We start from the raw sequence: 18,520 nt of genomic DNA, 5'->3' as shown, positions 1-18,520 counted from the left end.
TTCTCTTCCAAATCAGGGGGAAGACGGCTCCTGGCTGACCGAGCTGGTTCAGCCCTGGGCAATTGCCCATTTGCCCAGGAGCTTCTGAGCTAAGGGCCACAGTGCTTTCTGCAACCTCACCAATGGCAGTGGAGACAGCCTCAAAGGATGGCTGAAGCTTGAAAAGTGATGTTGAATATTGTATTTTTCCAATTTTCTTCTCTCTCTTTATGGAGCTCATGTGTAACCTCCATGGGGACAAGATGTCTCATGGGATTTTACATCTTAGAGAATTGGAATAAGAAAGTTGTATTTCTTAGACCTTGAATTTTGTAAAATTATTTCCCTATTGACAGTTTATTGGGTTTCTTGGTTTAGAAATCTCAATTAGCTCCTTTATTATTGTCACAAATTGTTTTCCAATATCTGCAGTTATTTTTCGTATGTTTAAAATATTTGTCACAGATAATTATAGAAATAACGGGAAATTTTTAATGAACAAATATTTTTAGTGTTATCTAAAGTTCAAATTAAGTATCTTTAGTCTGTATTTATGTTCAACTTTAATGAGTAGTTCTATTGACAATGATTGATGTTAACAAGTAAAGAAATGACATAAATGCTGCAATACACTGAAGTTCTAATCTGGGAACACAAGAGTTCAGAGCATGTCTTCATTACTGTTATCTATATGCTGATGAAGAGTTATTAGTCATAGTTTATTTATTTTAAGGCAATATATTGCAATGATATATATGGGCATGATCAGCAGACTGGTGTAAATTCCTGCACTGGATGGCCTTGCCTCTGTGCCTCAGTTTCCTTATCTGTAAAATGGGCTTAATAAAAACTACACATCAGATAATTTTGTTAGGAGGATAAAATAAGCTTGTAAAAAGCACCTTGTGATTACATAATAAGTGTTGGCTATTGCTACTAGTCTACCATTATTATTATTAATTATATAAAGCTTTAAAAACTGTTTAATTCCTTTCCACCAATATGTTTATCTATACCTTCTGCTCTTTAGAAAAATATTTCTCATCTGTTTTATACAGAGGCAGGGTAGTCTTACACTATATGTTCTAAAATAAAACTTCTATTTGACATTAAAACTTTTATTTCACACTGCTTCAGGACAGATTGTCAAGTTTAATGTCATACAGTTCTTAGCTGAACAACTGAGACAATTTCAGTTTCACCTAGTAATATTAGGTTGGGCATCTACATTTTTGGTATAAAAGAGAAATGAAGTTAACTAACAGTTACCAAGCTAAATATTTGCCCTTTTACCTTATTTAGTCTTTAGTTACATGAGTGCAGCATTTCTCTATTTTACAAATACTAAGCTAGAGTCTGAGAAATTCAATTACTAGGTCAAGGTAACATGATTGATGATGTGTGAGGCCCCTCTTAATGCGTAAGGGCTTCTAGTTAGTTGCCCTTGATGGAGGTTTACTAGGCAAGAGATTCTGGATGAAGGTAAGTAGGTCTGTTTAGAGTCACCTAGCGGATTAGCCTTGTGTTATAGAACAGGCGTGGGCTTGGGATCTGCCAACTCTGTCATCAGCTGGGTGACCCCAGCCCACGATGCAACTTGTCGGAATTTCTGTTTCCTTACCTGTAAGATTCAGAATTATCATGAGAACCAAATTAAATAGTGTCTAGAAAACACTAGGCATACAATTTAAGGTATCATTATGACATGGAATGATAATTTCAAAAAAGGGTGATCGTGAAGTTGAGAGAATTAATAAGGACATCTGGTGGGAGCTTAGACTATTACATAAAAAATGAAGTTATTTTATTTGGGCACTTTCATTCTTTACTTCCAAAGTTCAGTTATTACCTGATACCTCAAGAGCATACAAAAAGGTTTTCAAAGAAATTAAAGAAAAGACAAATATTTTTGTCTTGGGGACCAAAGCCAAGAGACATACAGGCTGATTATAAAATAGATAAAAATGCTATTTATGTAATAACTTTCAAGTGCAATACATATCAAGATAATTTATAAGACATGAGTTGAAGAATGATGGCACAATAGTGTTCAGAAAAATAGAAGACCAAAAGTTCTTACATGCTCATTGTGCAGTCTTGGATATTAGCACCTGTGTTATTTAGGAAGCACTGCAATGAAATGGAGAGCATCTAGAAAGCCTCCCATTTTTGTCCCATAGAAACAAGAAAAAGAATCTCCAATAAATGCATGTAGATGCCAGCATTTTTCTCATAACTTGCACTGATCAACAAGAACCATCAAAAATGCTAAAAGCGATCAGCACAAACTTTGAACCACAGAGACAGCGATGGCTGTGTAGAGCCTTCCTTTGAGGTGCATATCATTAAGGAGTATGGGAACATTGCTACTATTAGTAAGACTACAAATTGTAGCCGATCAAACCAGAAGGAGCCTTGAATGTATTTGCTGGGAATTGCTTAAGGCTTAAACACCAGGGACTTGAAACAAACTGTTCTTATCACCTTTTTCCAAACAGAGATTTAAATTTACAATGAAAGTGCCAGCACCAGCTGCACTTGAAGAAAGCACCACATGTCTCCATCAGCCCCAAGAAAATGGAATGGAGCCCAGTTCAAGCTGGAGGTGTCGTCGTGCTCTAGCCAGCTGGGTGACACCAAGCTGGTGTAAGTGATGAGGTGCTAATTAAAGGGGATGAACAGTCTTATTGTAGGCACCTGCCAGTGGCCTCCGCGGACTCAGCCAGAGCCTTGGGCATCCCGCCGGGCCTGCCGCGCCATGGGAACCACGCGTGAATTTCGGCATTTTTCTTACGGCACCTCACCTTTCATTATTTTACCCCACTATGGTTTTCGTTGGAGACGATGATGACTCCTCTCGCCCCTCCCCCTATTTATCTACTCTCCTGAGTAACAACGATCACGTGATCCGAAGTGTTAAGCACAGACCCTTGCTGCCAGCAGAGAGTAAAACAATAAAAACTAGATTAAAGTCTTGAAAAAGCACAAACAAACAAATGAAACCCCAAACTACATAAAATGCAGATATACTGCACCTGGGGGGGTGGGGGCAGGAATCATACCCAAACACACAAGGAATGTTCTCTTCAATTTCCCAGCAGTTTCAGAGTTGTTCCATTCACCCCGCTTGGCCCTCTTCCTGTTGAAACCACACAGCGTGGCGATGCTGCAACCAGAGCTACGTTATAGGGCAGGAGCATTTAGAAATACTTGCAGCAGCCTGTGGAAGCTGCTTTTCAAAGACAGAGAGCATGACATAAACTAAAGCAGCTGAACCACTGAAATAAGAAAGGAAAAAAATCACTTTTTTTCCTATTTAAAATGATTAAGATTGTTGAGTCCACAGTACATTGATTATCCAATATTCACTGTATCTATTAAATGTTCATGGGCATCTGTTTAGTTTTTCATGTGACTAGTAAGCAGACTATTGAATCTATTATCCAAAGGAGGGAGGAAACATTATTTTATAGTGAATTTTAGGAGTGAGTGTGATCTAAAGTTATTCTCTGTCCCAAACACTTTTCCCCCCCATAGTGCTAAATCTGGAGCCATTATTTTGCCTACAAACTTTTTTCTCTGTGTTGTAATACCACTTTTAAAGAAGTTCTTTGATAAATTGGTTGAAGTCCTTATTCATGTAGTTTCTGTTCATTGTTCCAGTTCTGCCCTCTGTAGAAACAGAGTAAACCCACCTCTCCTCATACACGTTTCCTTCAGGGTCACACAATGTTATTGTGCCTCAAGATAGTAATTGTTGGTAGGGATTCTGACACTACAACCTAATAATCACCTAGTATTTTCTCACGCAAGTTCCTTACCCAACTAGTGCCTCCATATCCCCATCTGTAAAATGGTTATCATAATCCCTCTCAGAGGGTTGTCATGCCTCTTCTATGATACATCACAAGTAAACCTTAGCAAAATGCACAGTGGGTATTGAGTATCGGTTCAAGAGTAGTTCACCAGGAATGGTCAACCAATCAAGAGAACAAAGGAAAAGCAGGTCTGTGAACACAAAAGATATATTTGATTTTGGACAAGTTGAACTGAAGTATGTACGGACAACCATGGATCTTTCTAGTGGGCAGCTGGAACACAACATCAACATTTAGGTGGTCTGGACTAAGCAGGTAGACTTGAGTATTCGTGAGATAAAAATATGGTTTAATTCATGGTTGTCATGAACATATAGTGTCTGAAATGAGGATGGAATCTAAGAAAATACTTATAGTCAGAACAGGAGGGGCCAGATGAGGAGCTTGAGAAAGACACAAGGTGACTACAGGCAAACATATGGTCTTGTACATTAAAGTAACACAATGTTATCTGAAAGCAAGTGTAATGAAAGATATTTAATGATGTGCTACAAACCGGACACTTAGCAATTCTTTATGTAAGAATTTTGTGAGATTCCAGTGGAATGAAATGAAATCCATTATAAGGAATTAAGAGGTCCTAGAAGATGAAAAAGGGAAGGTAGCTGAGCATACTATTCTTTCATTAAATTTGCTTAGTTAGAGAAGAAGGAAGGCTCTTGGCATGACAAGAGGGAGCACAGGTGGAGGTTTTCACTTTGGAGAAGAGAAAGGGCATTGTTTTCCCTGCTAAATGCAATTCATCTTTTTCTCCTCTTTTTGAGCACTGAAAGAATATTTGCCTTATAGCTAGATTCATAGCACTTTTTGTACCTCCATAATTCATTCTTCCTTCCTTCCTTCCTCTCTCTCTCTCCTCCCATCCCTGCTTCTCTCTCTCCCTCTTTTTTTATTCCTTTCCTCCTGCCTCCCTTTCTCTCTTTCTCTCTCTCTCTTTCTTTCTTTCCTTCTTTCAGTGGCCCATCTATTCAAGCTTTCTCAGTACTTTAAAGTATAATGATGGAGACCTCAGAGATGTGAACTCATCTGAAACCGTCACGTGATTTTATTCTCCTCCTTTTTTCTTCCTCTTCTTCTCCTTCTCCTCCTTCATCTTTTTTTTTTTTTTAATGTTCTTTCCAAACCATAGATTTGTTTTAAATTTAAATGTCTAGTAGGAAGAGTTTTCTTTTTTCAATGGAAAAAGTAAATTTGGAACTAGTTCTTAGGGTTCTTTGATATTGGTGGTGAGTCTGGAAGTACATGGATTTTGTGACCCAACTCCCCCTTCCTGCACTGTGATCAAGACTCTCTTTTCTACACAGCTTGGAATAGCCTTTTTTTTTTTTTAAGATTTTATTTATTTATTTGACAGACAGAGATCACAAGTAGGCAGAGAGGCAGGCAGAGGGAGAGGAAGGAAGGGAAGCAGGCCCCCTGCTGGGCAGAGAGCCTGATGCGGGACTCGATCCCAGGACCCTGAGATCATGACCTGAGCCGAAGGCAGCGGCTTAACCCACTGAGCCACCCAGGCGCCCACAGCTTATAATAGCCTTAAAAATTTTCAAAACAACTGGCTCCAGGAAAGTCACTCTGAGTCTAAGTCGATGCTTGAGTTGACAACAATTTGATATCCTTATAGCTGGCTCCTTTTCTATTTGATCTCCTTGCTCCCATCTTTATCCCTGTACTGTTGTCCTTGTCTTCTGTACTACTCTGCCCAACTCCTCTCATAGCTTATCCTTTCCAGTGTGACAGCTCCCTCTCATTTTTCTCCTTAAGAAAGACGAAATCATTTCTGAAATTATTAAAGATTACAACATTCTTTTCCCACCGTCTATGAGGACAGCAATTGGACTAAAATTGGTCAAATTTTTATTTCAAGAAATAGAAAAATAGAGAATCCTAATTCTCTTTCATAAAATACTTTAAAATATGCATAAATGCTTTTAAAATCTTTGGAGAAAGATCTCATCTATATAGCTTAAAGGCAAGTTGTGGCCTTTGAACAAAGTTGTCGGGCAAGGAAGAAAGGGAAAGCGGTATCAGGACATGGACCAAAGTCATGGAAACTGTGATGGTCAACCTGAGCTTGAGGTAGGGGCTGACTGTGCACACGTATTTTTAGCTAAGTACCCACACCCAGGTAAAACAATCGTCACCATTTTTGGTATACTTTGAGATATAATAGCTGTGAATAGAATATGAGTATATTTTTATGCCCATAAATATATTTTTCAAAACTGTTCAGGCACAAACTTTTTTCAACTAGAAGTTTAGAGTTTTATCATACCCTTATTGACTTTGAAGTACAAAAACTGATGTCCATGAGTTCCAGAAAACGGACGAAATAGAGCACTAAAGTCTTAGAAACCTAAGAGCCCAGCACGCTGATGCTGATTGCTTTAAGGCCCTGGTCCTCAGGGCAGCAATCACATACTATCTAACAAGGTGCTTTGTTAGAGAAGGTTAGGAAGCGTGCAGGTGGCAGCATCTATCTTCGTCAAAGTTACAATCTTTCTCACTGTTCCTTGAATCTACATAAAATAATGATGAAAAGTGTTCATCATACTCAAAACTCAATCTCAAACAAAATGACCAGTAATTGAAAAAACAAAGGTAATTGGCCATGAATGATAGAAGAAATTTCACAAGGGATCTTACTGACTGAAAGAAGTTCAATAACTCTAAAACACTGGAAATATTTTAAGCACCACCAGCCTTAATGTGAGAGTGTTGGTAAGGAAAATTTACAAGAGTTCTTGATAGAGCATCATGCAGTGATTTGACTATTCTCTGTAATTTCTGAAATGGACTGCACTTGCTGAACTGACCAGCAATCCCTCCCCTTATCCACCAGCAACTTCATGCTCATTAAATGACACAGGCATTGCTTCTTAGCCCAAGTGTTGAGTTTATTGAATGTGCAAAACTCTATAAGTACAAAAGGAAGCATTTTCTCTCCAATTTATTCATCCATTCAACCCATATTTATTGCATATCTACTATGTGACCAGATACTATTTTAGGTCCCTTAGGTTAAGCAAATGAAAATAAAACAGAACAGACACAGTAACCCTGCCTTCTTGGAGCTTAAATTCTAATGGGGAGACAGATAAGAAATATAATAGGTCTTTTACTGCTTCAGAACTCAGACATATTCCATAGGTTTTTTTGCTTTTACATGAATTAGACATGTCACTTTCAGCTATTAAAAAGTACAGTACTGTGCAAGCCAAAATGTTTCTTTCACATCCAATTCAGAACTCCTTTCTCTTCCCTAACTCAAGTCTGCCCACACCAGGACCTCTACTAGGGACAGGAAACCTAGCCTCTTCCTTCTACCTCTTCGTTTTCCCTTCTCCCATCACTAATTGAGCTTCTGAATTCCTTCAACTGTAAGAAGACTGGGTGGTTTTTCTTTTCTTTCTTTCTTTCTTTTTTTTTTTTTTTTTCCAAGATTTTATTTATTTATTGACAGAGAGAGGCAGAGAGGCAGGCAAAGAGAGAAATGTGGAAGCAGGCTCCCTGCTGAGCAGAGAGCCCGATGTGGGGCTCGATCCCCGGACCCTGAGATCATGACCTGAGCCGAAGGCAGAGACTCAACCCACTGAGCCACCCAGGTGCCCCCTGGGTGGTTTTTCTAAGAGACCTCTTACCACCTTCAGTTCCAGGTACCAGGAGAAAGAGTGGCTTAAACATTTCAGCACCCTAGAGTGAGGAGTTGGTCTCCTCTTCAGATCTACATCTTGATTGGAACAAATGGATCTGTTTTGAAGTTCCTTGCTTGACTTGAAGTGGGGAGAAAGTCCAGCCCTTGCTCCATGGAAGGAAGATGCCACGATGTCACTCCTGATGACAGGCCTTAACTTTTCCTTTTCAAAGCATTTTTCACTTTTCCTAATTAGTTTTATGATGTTAAGGTGGAGGTGAGTGATGGTAAAAGCTAAAAGCTGACAGAATCATTTTTGTTATCTGTTAGAAAGGCCTTCCTGGGTGGTGTCATGCGTTGGTGCCCGGTGGAAATACAGGGTCAACAACCATTACAGAGCTCGTCCCGTGTCCCAGTCCTGCAACGTGGTTAACACTTAGTCCTTGGAAGAGGAGATATGATACACACCTCTAGGTTACCCATGAGGAAACAGACCACGAGAGGTTAAATTGCTTGCTGAAGGCACAAGTGCAATCAGGGTTTGAAACAAATCTATCCCCTTCCCAAATCCAAACTCAGTGCAAACCACTTACATAATTTTAAATCTTTTGGTAGCCATAGTGAAAAAGCCAAAAGAAAGAAATGAGGTGAAGTTTACTAAAACATTTTATTTATCCACAGAAATCCAAAATTGTATTTTAATGCATAACTAATAAAAATATTAATGAGATCATTCATATTCTTTCTTCTAGCCACATCTTTGAACGCTGGTATGTATTTTATACCTACAGCACATCTCAGTTCAACTAGTCACATTCCAAGTGCTCCATAGGTTCATGTACCTAGTACCTACAATGGTGGACAAGGGGCTAGTCCCTCCCTTGAAAGCAGGGTACCACTTTTTATTCTTGCCTTTTAGACCTCAGGCAAAACTCTGGGGCACTGAGGTCAATTGAACATTCTGAACCAACACAAATCTTTCCTGCCTACCACTCCGCTCCCTCCGTCACTCCCTGTATGTTCCACACCCACATACCCTCCTCCTCTACTCTCCCTGTGTCTGCTCTGCTTACTGTGATCCATCACATAACAGGCACTGGGCTCCTCATTGTTAAGAGGATTTTCATAAAATGGTTGGGAAATTAATGAGTGGTCTCAGATGGAACCTCTTGACCTCACTTTCCTCCCTCTCTCCCTACTGTTTTTACTCTTTCTTCCTTTGTATAATATTTAATACGTTAAGTTATAATCTTACATAAAATATTACCAACTTGCAGTGTAGATGGGGAAAGACAGGCAAGGAAAAATAGAAACTTCCTAATATTGTCCTAAAATATCATTTCCTGTCTTAAAATGTTATTACAATACAATTTTGCTTAAGGTTGGGGGTTAGCAATGTTGGATACTACTAGGATACACAATACAAAATATTGAGACTAAAGATCAGGCTCAAAATCTGTCTTAGGTTAGTAGATCTCCAAGTTTTTTGTTAGCCTTTTTTTCCCCCTAAAATGAGCAGATATGGTACATGACAGATTGAAAGAAAAAACACAAAAATTTGGGACTGAGGGAAAAAGCATACATCTAATAATGTTCCCAGATAAAGATAATATGATTTCTTTTCTTCTTTGTTTATCTGATTTTCATTTTTTATTTGTTTTGAGATCTTTTTCTAATTTACATATAAGTCAGGACACTCTAATGTCAAAGGAAAGGAGATTTGAATTACATTTTTCTACATCAGTAAGAGGTTTCAAAAAATAATAGTTATTTAGTATGTTCAGAAAAAAGTTGTTGACTCTAATTTGAGGGTTAAAGATTGAAGAGTAAATACTCAAGCCTTCCAAAGCTCAGTTTTGACAGGAATTTAAATGATCTTTAGCCAAATAGCAAAATAGCCAACATCCCAAAGGAAATGGTTGTAGAAATACATTAGTATTTCTTCCTCAGAATTACTATTGTAACTATGAAAAGTTAAGACGTTACCTTTAAAATGCAATATAAAATGTAGGTCTTATCCAGTTATGAATAATAAAGATCTCATTGTCTTTCTGCAAGTAAAGTACCTGGAGAAAATCCAATTAGGGCAATTATATTCTGCCTATATACATTTTTCTTAGCAATTTAAATTTGATTCAGGCTTAAAACTCTTTCTATTCAGCAACTATTTATGACTGGATGAGGCAAAGCATTTCATTTGTTGGTGGAGTGACTTCCATAAATATGACAGCAAAATGTTCTGAAACACTTCGATATTAACATATCTTGCAAAAGAAATACATTACTTAATCATTAAATAGGATACTAATGAGTCTTTATTAAACTTCCCAGATAAACATTGTATTGGCATCTAGTGGCTATAGAGGCTGATAACAGATAGACTATTTTGAAAGCGTATGGAGTATTAATATTTTCCATTTAAAATGTTCTTAAGTGAAAAATGGGCAAAGTATACCTAATACTGAACAATGCTGAAGTATGGGTAAGAAAGTATAAAATTTCTTTGTGTTGATATGTTAAAAGCCAGGGATGGATCTGGGATGGTCTGATAAAAGAATCCTATCACAGCTGTTCAAGAAATATAGGAAAAACACCTAGATACTTGGTAATAGGTGTCATAAGGTACATCAACAATAACAGGTCAACAACCATTACAGGAGCTCCTCCCATGCCCCAGTCCTGCAACGTGGTTAACAGATCTTTTCTCACTTAGCTCTCGGAAGAGGAGATATGATATACACCTCTAGGTTACCAATGAGGAAACAGACCACGAGAGGTTAAATTGCTTGCTGAAGGCACAAGTGCAATCCGGATTTGAAACAAATCTATCCCCTTCCCAAGTCCAAACTCAGAGAAGCCATGCTGTGATTAATACCCAACTCTACATGCTAATGACATCCTTTAAAATGAACAAGTTAAAAATAATCATATTCATCGTTCGAACTCACTTAAAAAACAAAACAAAACAAAAAAACCAACAAAACAAAAGAAAACAAAAAAAAAGCACCCTGTGATTTTGTGACAACCGAATCTTGCCTATTGATTCTTGAGCCATTATTATTCTGGGGTGTTACTTTGAGCTTGTTTCTACCTCCGGGATTGACATTCATAATCATTTGACTCATGTGCATTGAATAACTTCGAAACGCCGTGCATCCAGAAAGAAGATAGGGTTCTCCTCACTGGTATAGATTCTTGGACTTTAAAAAAAAAAAAAAAAAAAAAAAAAAAAAAAGTTGTTTCTTTTCCTCTGAAAGAAGACTTCTTTGAAAAACTATCATAGAAAAGTATCACGGCAAGAAGAAAATTTACAGGAGGGAGTTAAGAAGTACGAGGTGGTGGCGACCTGCTAAATGAGAGTGTAGAACTTGAAAGAGGGTAATGGAGACATGAAAGGGAAGAAGGAGCCCAGGAAGAAGCTGAGTATAGCATCGGATGAGAGGGAAATGGTGGGCGGCAGTGGTGGGGGACAGAAACGGGGTAGTGATGGATTTTACAAAACTCAGCTCTTATGGGAAATAGGCCCTTAGGTGGAAGGCAAAAAGGTACCCCTGCCTTCTACAGTTTTTCAAATAATGTATAATTTGCATAATCTGACAAAGACTAGAACACAGACTTAGATGTACACACATATATATTTTAAGGTTCCGAATGTACTTTATTTCTTCAATCATGCCCTATTTTAAAGGGTGCACAGTGCTTCTAGTTGAAATCAATTCTGAATTGGTTTTCAAATAATTTAGTGTTATACCAGCTGGGCTGATTACTGGTCTCTCCATTCCTTTGGGGTGCCTCTGCTAACAGGGGACAGGTTCCATTCTATTCCAATGTGTGTTGCTGTATATGCACATACAGCAGCACAGAAAGTGGCTCCATAAGTGAATACAGCATTACCATATTTGTCATGGAAATCAGGTGTCCGCTTCTGGCTGCTCTGCCTTGCCATTGTTTGCTGAATGCTTTGAAGTTGGAGATGACTTAGAGCATTTTTGGCCATGGGAAACATCCTGAAGACAGAACAGTGTGACTATAGCGGCTGGGTTGCTACAGCTTCGGGTCAAGTCCCCTCGTCCAGACATAGATGTATATAACTCTCCGTTCAATGTAGCCCTTCCTGCCCCTTTGGGTGATCCCAGCTCAATGTCGGCTGTGTGAATCTGGATGAAATGTGTTGAGGAAAGGAAGAACAGGGGTGAGGAACAATTGCATTTCTAAGGCTTACAGTAGCTCTAGGAAATCTAGAGAGGCTCTTGGTCATTTCTGTCGTGGAACAGTCCTCTGTATGCCTCCATTTGGTATACAAGCATTTAGGAAGTATTTCTATCAATTCCCAAAGCAGACACTCCTCCAGATCTAAAATTCTGAGGTTAACTTGGAACCGAAGGAGGCTCTGGGAAAGAGAATAGGGAGACAAATTGGATAGGATGTGTTTAAGAAACACACGGGTAAGGTGTTCATAATGAGCAAGGGAAATGACAAGAAGTCTGACAGTAGTGTTTTGTGCAAGAAAACAATGAGCATTTGGGATGAGACAGAAAACTACAGTCTGGAACAGAGAAGTTCACTTTAATGAGCCAAAAAAATCGCTAAGAGTCTTGACTTTGTTCTTGGGTGAAGATTGAAGAAAGGAGTAGAGCCTGCCTGTGGGTTTTCGGATAACGAGAAAGAAATGGGTAACACTGCTAAGGAAACCTTTTCATGCTTAATCTGGCAATGAGGTACCAAAGATAGCTAAAGATAGGAAATTGGATAAGGACTGGAAACTCAGAGGATTACAGCTGATCTGTAGTAGTTTGGGGATGAAAGAGTATAAAGGGAAAATGAGAAAGAAGTCGAGAGCAGACGAGAGGCTGTAAGCGGGTTTGCCGGAAGCAGGGAGCACTGTGCTGTGATCCTTCTCAGAAGACAGCAGATCAAGGAGCTGTGTGCCTGAAATCAACAGCAAGATGGAAAAGCATTTTTTTAAAAAACTATGTGTGAGAGAGGACATCGGCATCTCTTCAGACCAATTCAGAGAAAACTGAGGCAGAAAAGCCTTGTCAGCTGTTTGCCAAATTTGGCTGCACGTTAGAATCTGCTGGAGAGCTTCGAGAAGTCTCCTGATGCTTACGTGGAGCCCCACGCCAAGAAATCAGAGTGTGCAGGGTAGGAGTCATGCCTCTACAGTTTTTAAAGATCAGCAGGTGATTCCAATTTGCAGCAAAGTGTGAAAACCACTTATTAACAGAGCATGCCTTGAACTTTTGGAGGGAAACTGAAGAGCAGATGGTGAGTGAGTTGATTAAAAAAGAATGACCAAAATCATCTCATGATATGGACGTGTGCATTATGCATGACCCACGCAAATCCTAACACTAGCCATTCATGGGGTTGTGCTTGTTTTCCTGACCTCTCACTTCTACCGAGGTTCCCTGGCAGTTTATTTTTGTTATCGTGATGCATTGGATTTTCTCTTCCTATCTCAGGATATTAACATACTGAGCACACAAATTACAGAACTTTGTATGTCAATTGAAAAATGAAAAATGCTAGGTTGATGAAAACTTGGCATAAATTAGTCACAACATATTCAAAAAATGCAGCTTGAATGCTGAGCTGCGCACAGGATATGCATAAAAATCTGATGCAGTGATTATCTCGTGCACGGGGTATTGGATTTATGTGGTCGTCCTTTAAATAGTAACAACTTGCAAGGTAGTGGAAATGCTTCTATCCGAATTTGTGAGGTGATTCCAAGTCACACAGTTTGCTCCGATTTGGTTTTGTTTTTTTAGAAACATAAGTTTGTGTGCATTTTTGTCAGAGAACACTTCTTTTCCCACGAGAAGTCAACCCTTAGCAAAACATCCTGAAAAATGATGGTGTGCATCTTACTTTTCTTCTTTGATTAGGCTTGCTTAATTCTGTAGTATCTGCCTTTGCTTTGATGCCAAACAAGATTAAATTTTCAAGTGTAGTATGCTAAATTTATAATGTGAATTTAAAACAAAATTACTTATAAGAAACCAACATCAGCATCTAGGGACAAGGCTGAGCTATTAGCATAATTTACACCAGTAAAGATATTCTACCCTAATTATTTGTGGCCAATTATCAATTACTGGTCAATGCTAGAATCATTCACTGTAATTATTTCCCTGAGGAATCCTCCCTGGATATAATGGAGAGCTTCATCACTTTTCTTTTCTTAGCAAAACAGTTTTTGTTTTTTTCCTACAAGATTTTTCATGTATGAGAAAACCAAATCTAAACCTTTGCTACTGTGAATGTCTCTAAGATTTTAGATTTTGGGTCTTAAATATCCACAGCAAAAAACTAAATGTATCTGTGGTTGACATAAGACATTTCTAGAAAGAATGCCTAAAATATAATATTGCTATTTCATTTTCTCCTTTTTATTAATTTCAGTTCTGAATTCATCTTCTCCTTTTTATTAATTTCAGTTCTGAATTTTTTTTGAAATTGAACAGATTGATTTATACTTCCTAAGTTAACATTTCAAACATTAATTCCTTTCCTTACATACAGGGTTTTTTTTTTTTTTTTTTTTTTCCTATTAAAATCAATTGCAAAGCCTGCAAACACTAACCTTACATTTGAATTCCTAATGACTCCTCCTATTGTCTCATTTCTGTTTGAACCTGTCAATCAATGGTGAAAAGTGCTAATCACTCCCAGAAACCCCAATCTTGCTCACAAAAGTACCAGTCACTGAAAAATAATACCGATTGGTCATGGATGGGCAGGAAATCTCACTAGGCATCTAACCGCACAATGGAGTTTATTAAGTCCATTTTGCTCAAATCCAGCTCTCCCTGCATGCAAGGGTTTGGAACTTTAATTTCAAAGTCAGCTAAAACCAGCAAAGGTAACTTATATTCATTAGCCTAGCTCTGACTGAAGCACTGGGAAACCTCTTGGTTAGAGCTTCTGGCCCTTGATAAGAGCAGAAGCATTTATTTTTACTCCTTATTTCTTCCACTCTTTATTTTTTAAGGTTGTATTTATTTATTTGACAGAGGGAGACATGGGGAGAGAGGGAACACAAGCAGGGAGAGTGGGCAAGGGAGAAGCAGGCTGCCCACTGAGCAGGGAGCCGGATGCGGGACTCGATCCCAGAAACCTGGGATCATGAACCGAGCCGAAGGCAGACGCTTAATGACTGAGCCACCCAGGTGCCCCCTCTCCTTTTTAGAGAGGGGGAAAGAGTCTCAGTTGGATGCTAGTTGTTTTTAAATTCTTAATTGGTCCACGTTCTTATTCAGCTGCTTATTATTTTGACATCTTGTTCTTTGGAGTGACTAGACATCCACAAGAAGGATATTTCCCATTAATTCTCCCTGTGCAGCAGTGTTCTCTCAAAAGCCACGGCCACATTTATTACTAAAAAGCAGTTATGATGTGTACATACAGCGTGGGCCATAAAGTATTGCAGCCTCGGGTCACAGAGAGGGATGAAGTTTCGGCAGGCTTATTGTCCACATTATGCAGAACACCAACTTTCTTTCAGCCTCTCTCTCTCCCTCTTTTTTTTTTTTTTTTTTTTAACTGCAGCTTATTTGCTTTCTGTGAGGTGGCAGCTGCAGGGGGCTGGTGTGAAGAAAGAAGAGGAAGACGGTAGTATCATTAAAGAATAAACAGTAATTACCTTGTAGAAATCTCTAGAGTGATTGATTACCTCTCCGGCTTATAAGAATAGGCCTGGGAATATACAATAATTGATTTCTATTACTTATGTGTGTTTTCCTTTTAACTTTCCGAAGAAGCAACGTACTTTAATTGACTTTAATTCCAGATTACGTATTTTTATGACATCTTCTGGAGTTTGCTAGGGAGGAATACAGTTGCTAGCCCCCTGAGCCGTATTACCCATTGGAAGCCGGCAGAGACGTGTGTGTGCCCATGTGCATGCGTGTGCGCTCTCGCATGTCGTATGTCATCCCACATCTTGTGCTCATCACTGGGTTGCTCCTGTCTTTTCAAGTAGGTACTCATTTAGGTTTAGATGGGCTCAGAGGAATTTCAAGGTTTATCAAGATTTCAAAGTGAGCAGTGGTTTTAGCCAGGCCCAAAATGATGAAATTATTTATTTATTTATTTGAAATAAATAAATAAATAAATAAACTTATTTATTTCAAATAAATAAATAAATACAATGGGAACAAGATTGCCCCGAAGCAAGCCTGCCCTATGTTGTGGGACAGTCCCTTGAGCAGGGTGAAGCTGGGTGACATCAGACCTTAAATTGTGCCATTCCTATTGTGATGACACAGGTCTAGCCATGTCCCTGTGAAATTGCAGGGCACCATCGACTTATATTTTGACATTGTGAAGATCAGACATGTTTTGGAATAACTGTATGCCTTTTGCTGGCTGGAAAATTGAGGCATAGTTTGCTATATAATGCATCTAGAAGAAAAGGAATCAAATGACACCAGACCTTGCATTGGACAACACTGACAGCAGCTCGGACTAGATAAAATTTTGAGACTAGACTAAGTAGAGAGAACGTTATTCTCTGAAGCATCGTGTTTCCTGGCTTCCTAGGGAATTAAATTACTTTTGGTTTCTCTGACAATTAACACATTCTTTATACACTATATATTCATATGTATACATATATACCTATGTATACATACCATATATATATACATACCGCATATATACATACTATTATATATATGTGCGTGTGTATATCTATATGACCTTTCACAACAGGTAATGAATATGGGTTAACTTACTTTTCTCCTCCTTTTTAAAAACAATTGTTCCCTTTTCATATTTTTTATTCCATTGCTTAGCCCTGTGTCTGGCATATTTTAGGGAACTGAAAATGTGTGTTGTGAGTTTCTGATTCCTGAAGGACTGATTACATCATTTGGGCAGATGCTGAGATGTCCATTTTTTCTTTGTTTGGACAAAAGCAATTAGGATAATATTTATTCTTTGGTATATACACAAAGCAATGTTACAAAATAACAGAAGATAGCAGAAGTAAACAATGCCTTCAATACTTCTCTAATTTCACCAGTGCCAAAGAGCAGCAGATGTTGGTTTGGGCATGCAAAACTCGCTAGGAGCTAGGACGTCAATATCTGGGGGGACTAAAGAAGTTTTTGAGTTCTTCATATTCTTGTGAACTAGGATTCCATTAATGAAAAATCTACTGGATTAGCAAGAATCATGGTAGCAGTTAGCATCTGCAGCTTAAAAATTTAGGATTTTTTAGAATGAATTTTTCCCTCCTTCTAAACATGGACCCAAACTGATTATTTTAGCGGAACGGGTATACAAAATAGGAGTTCATGTTTGTTATCCTGCTTACACAGTGCCTTATAGAAATAAACTCAGCTGCCAATTATCCAAACTATAATTCTGATATCTAACTTACACATTTCCCTAAAAATAGTATGGGAGCATTTTCCAAATTCGAACGTAAAGACTCTGGCTCAGGAAATTCTCAGTGAGTCGACACTGCCCGGTAGCTCTCTGTCAAAATAATGATTGCTTTTATGTTGTGTAAAATATTTGTAACTCCAGGAAGTCAGATCGTAGAATTTGAAGCTGTCACCCTAATAGTGAACGGTTTCACAAACAATACGGTGGACCTAAACAATGCCGCTGAAATATGTAGCCACAGACATCGGGGTATCACTTGGACAAAGCCACCAATAGCGTGAGTGACACTTGACGGTGGAACACTGGGCCACTGGTACTTAATGGTCTCGAGCTTTGTCAAGTATTCCTTTTTCTTTCCTTTTATTTTCTCTCCCTGGTGGCTATTTGTTATTCTCCGAAGACTACAGACTTCCCTTCCCCTGGACCTTTTTGAACTCTGCTGTCTTTGAACATCATGGATATTGCAAAAGAAACTATTTACTAGGCAGTAATTATATGCCACCCCTCGTGTAAAGGTAAATGATAATGAGGTATGTGCGAATAATAGGCAGCTCTGTCAAAGGGAAAAAGAGCGGCTTTTAAACGTAGAGCCATACAAAATGCCTTATAGACTTGTTCTGGAGTAACTGTATCAATTAAGCAGGCTAAAAGCTCTAACTCAGATGGGCACTGCACACAGCTTGTCTACTAGTGTTTTATTATCAAGTCCATTATGATGAGTTCTTGTCCTAGACAAAGGGAGAACAGAAAAAGAATTCAGGCTGACAAATTAGACTTGAAATCAGTTTCATTTACATAACGACTGGAAGTTCATTAATAACAGAGTTTTAATTATTCATGCTCTTGTTTCACTAGATACAGCAGTTTTCCCCCTGCTGTGCGGGATGTCTGGATTAGCTAAAATGAACCTTAGCAAACTGATAGGCTGCCCAGATACTCAGATGCTTTTCTATTTTCACACCACTAGAGATGGGGGTGGGGGTGGGGCAGGACAGAGTGTGTGTACAAATTGGGGCTGAGTAATGAGGGGAGTGGGGGGAGAAGAGGAAGGCACTGAATAGAGAAAAAAGAAAGCTGGCTAGCAGGTTTGCGGAAAAGAAAGAGAAAGGAAAAAAATGCAATTGTTGTATAAATGTGTTCTTGATGGGAGCTTCCACCTGAGATGATAACACTTTAAATATCAATCAGTTTAAGATTTCCTGATGGGGATTACTACCAATATGATTGTGTGTGTGTGTGTGTTTAGGAGCACGCATGGGTGCAATTCTTTTCCTTTGGATATGGGAGCATTAATAGGGTTTATTTAGGTATGTTTGCATTCAAAAGAGAGAGAGAGAGTGAAAGAAGAAAAGAAAAAAAAAAACTTTTTTCCCCAATTCCACAATATCAGGACAAATCCGAGAAACAGATTTAAAGTGGGCTTCAATACAAAGTTCTTTAATGAGAGCATTAGTGATATTTTCATTCCTGCTAGTAATAAATACTGACACGAAGGACACTTTCCCGCAAAGAATTTAAACTGTTTTCACACACATCAATCTCCTGCTACAGTCTCCGTGCCACCTTGTGAAGTAGCTCGGGGCTGATTGGACAGGGGATTATTGCATTTCTGGTTCATTTGCTGGCTGTATAT

At 38.6% G+C, this 18,520-nt stretch overlaps 2 protein-coding genes across 2 annotated transcripts in view; both read right to left on the bottom strand.

The window, feature by feature from the left end:
* Positions 1-18,520, bottom strand: part of ADGRL2 (adhesion G protein-coupled receptor L2) — a 605,011-nt gene that overhangs the window by 466,118 nt on the left and 120,373 nt on the right. The window lies entirely within an intron of this gene.
* LOC131809285 (cytochrome c oxidase subunit 7B, mitochondrial-like) lies at positions 1,810-18,123 on the bottom strand. Its single transcript, XM_059136213.1, has one exon. It carries the CDS (start codon positions 11,492-11,494, stop codon positions 11,252-11,254), a length of 243 nt encoding a protein of 80 aa, XP_058992196.1. The 5' UTR covers positions 11,495-18,123; the 3' UTR covers positions 1,810-11,251.

Source organism: Mustela lutreola, chromosome 10, assembly GCF_030435805.1.
Source record: "Mustela lutreola isolate mMusLut2 chromosome 10, mMusLut2.pri, whole genome shotgun sequence".
Lineage (NCBI taxonomy): Eukaryota > Metazoa > Chordata > Mammalia > Carnivora > Mustelidae > Mustela > Mustela lutreola.
Note: the sequence above shows the minus strand (reverse complement) of the source record. Positions and strands in the feature narration are given on the sequence as shown.

Coding starts and splice junctions, on each gene's coding strand:
- LOC131809285 (XM_059136213.1), bottom strand. CDS start 11,494: ATGTTTCCCATGGCCAAAAATGCTCTAAGTCATCTCCAACTTCAAAGC.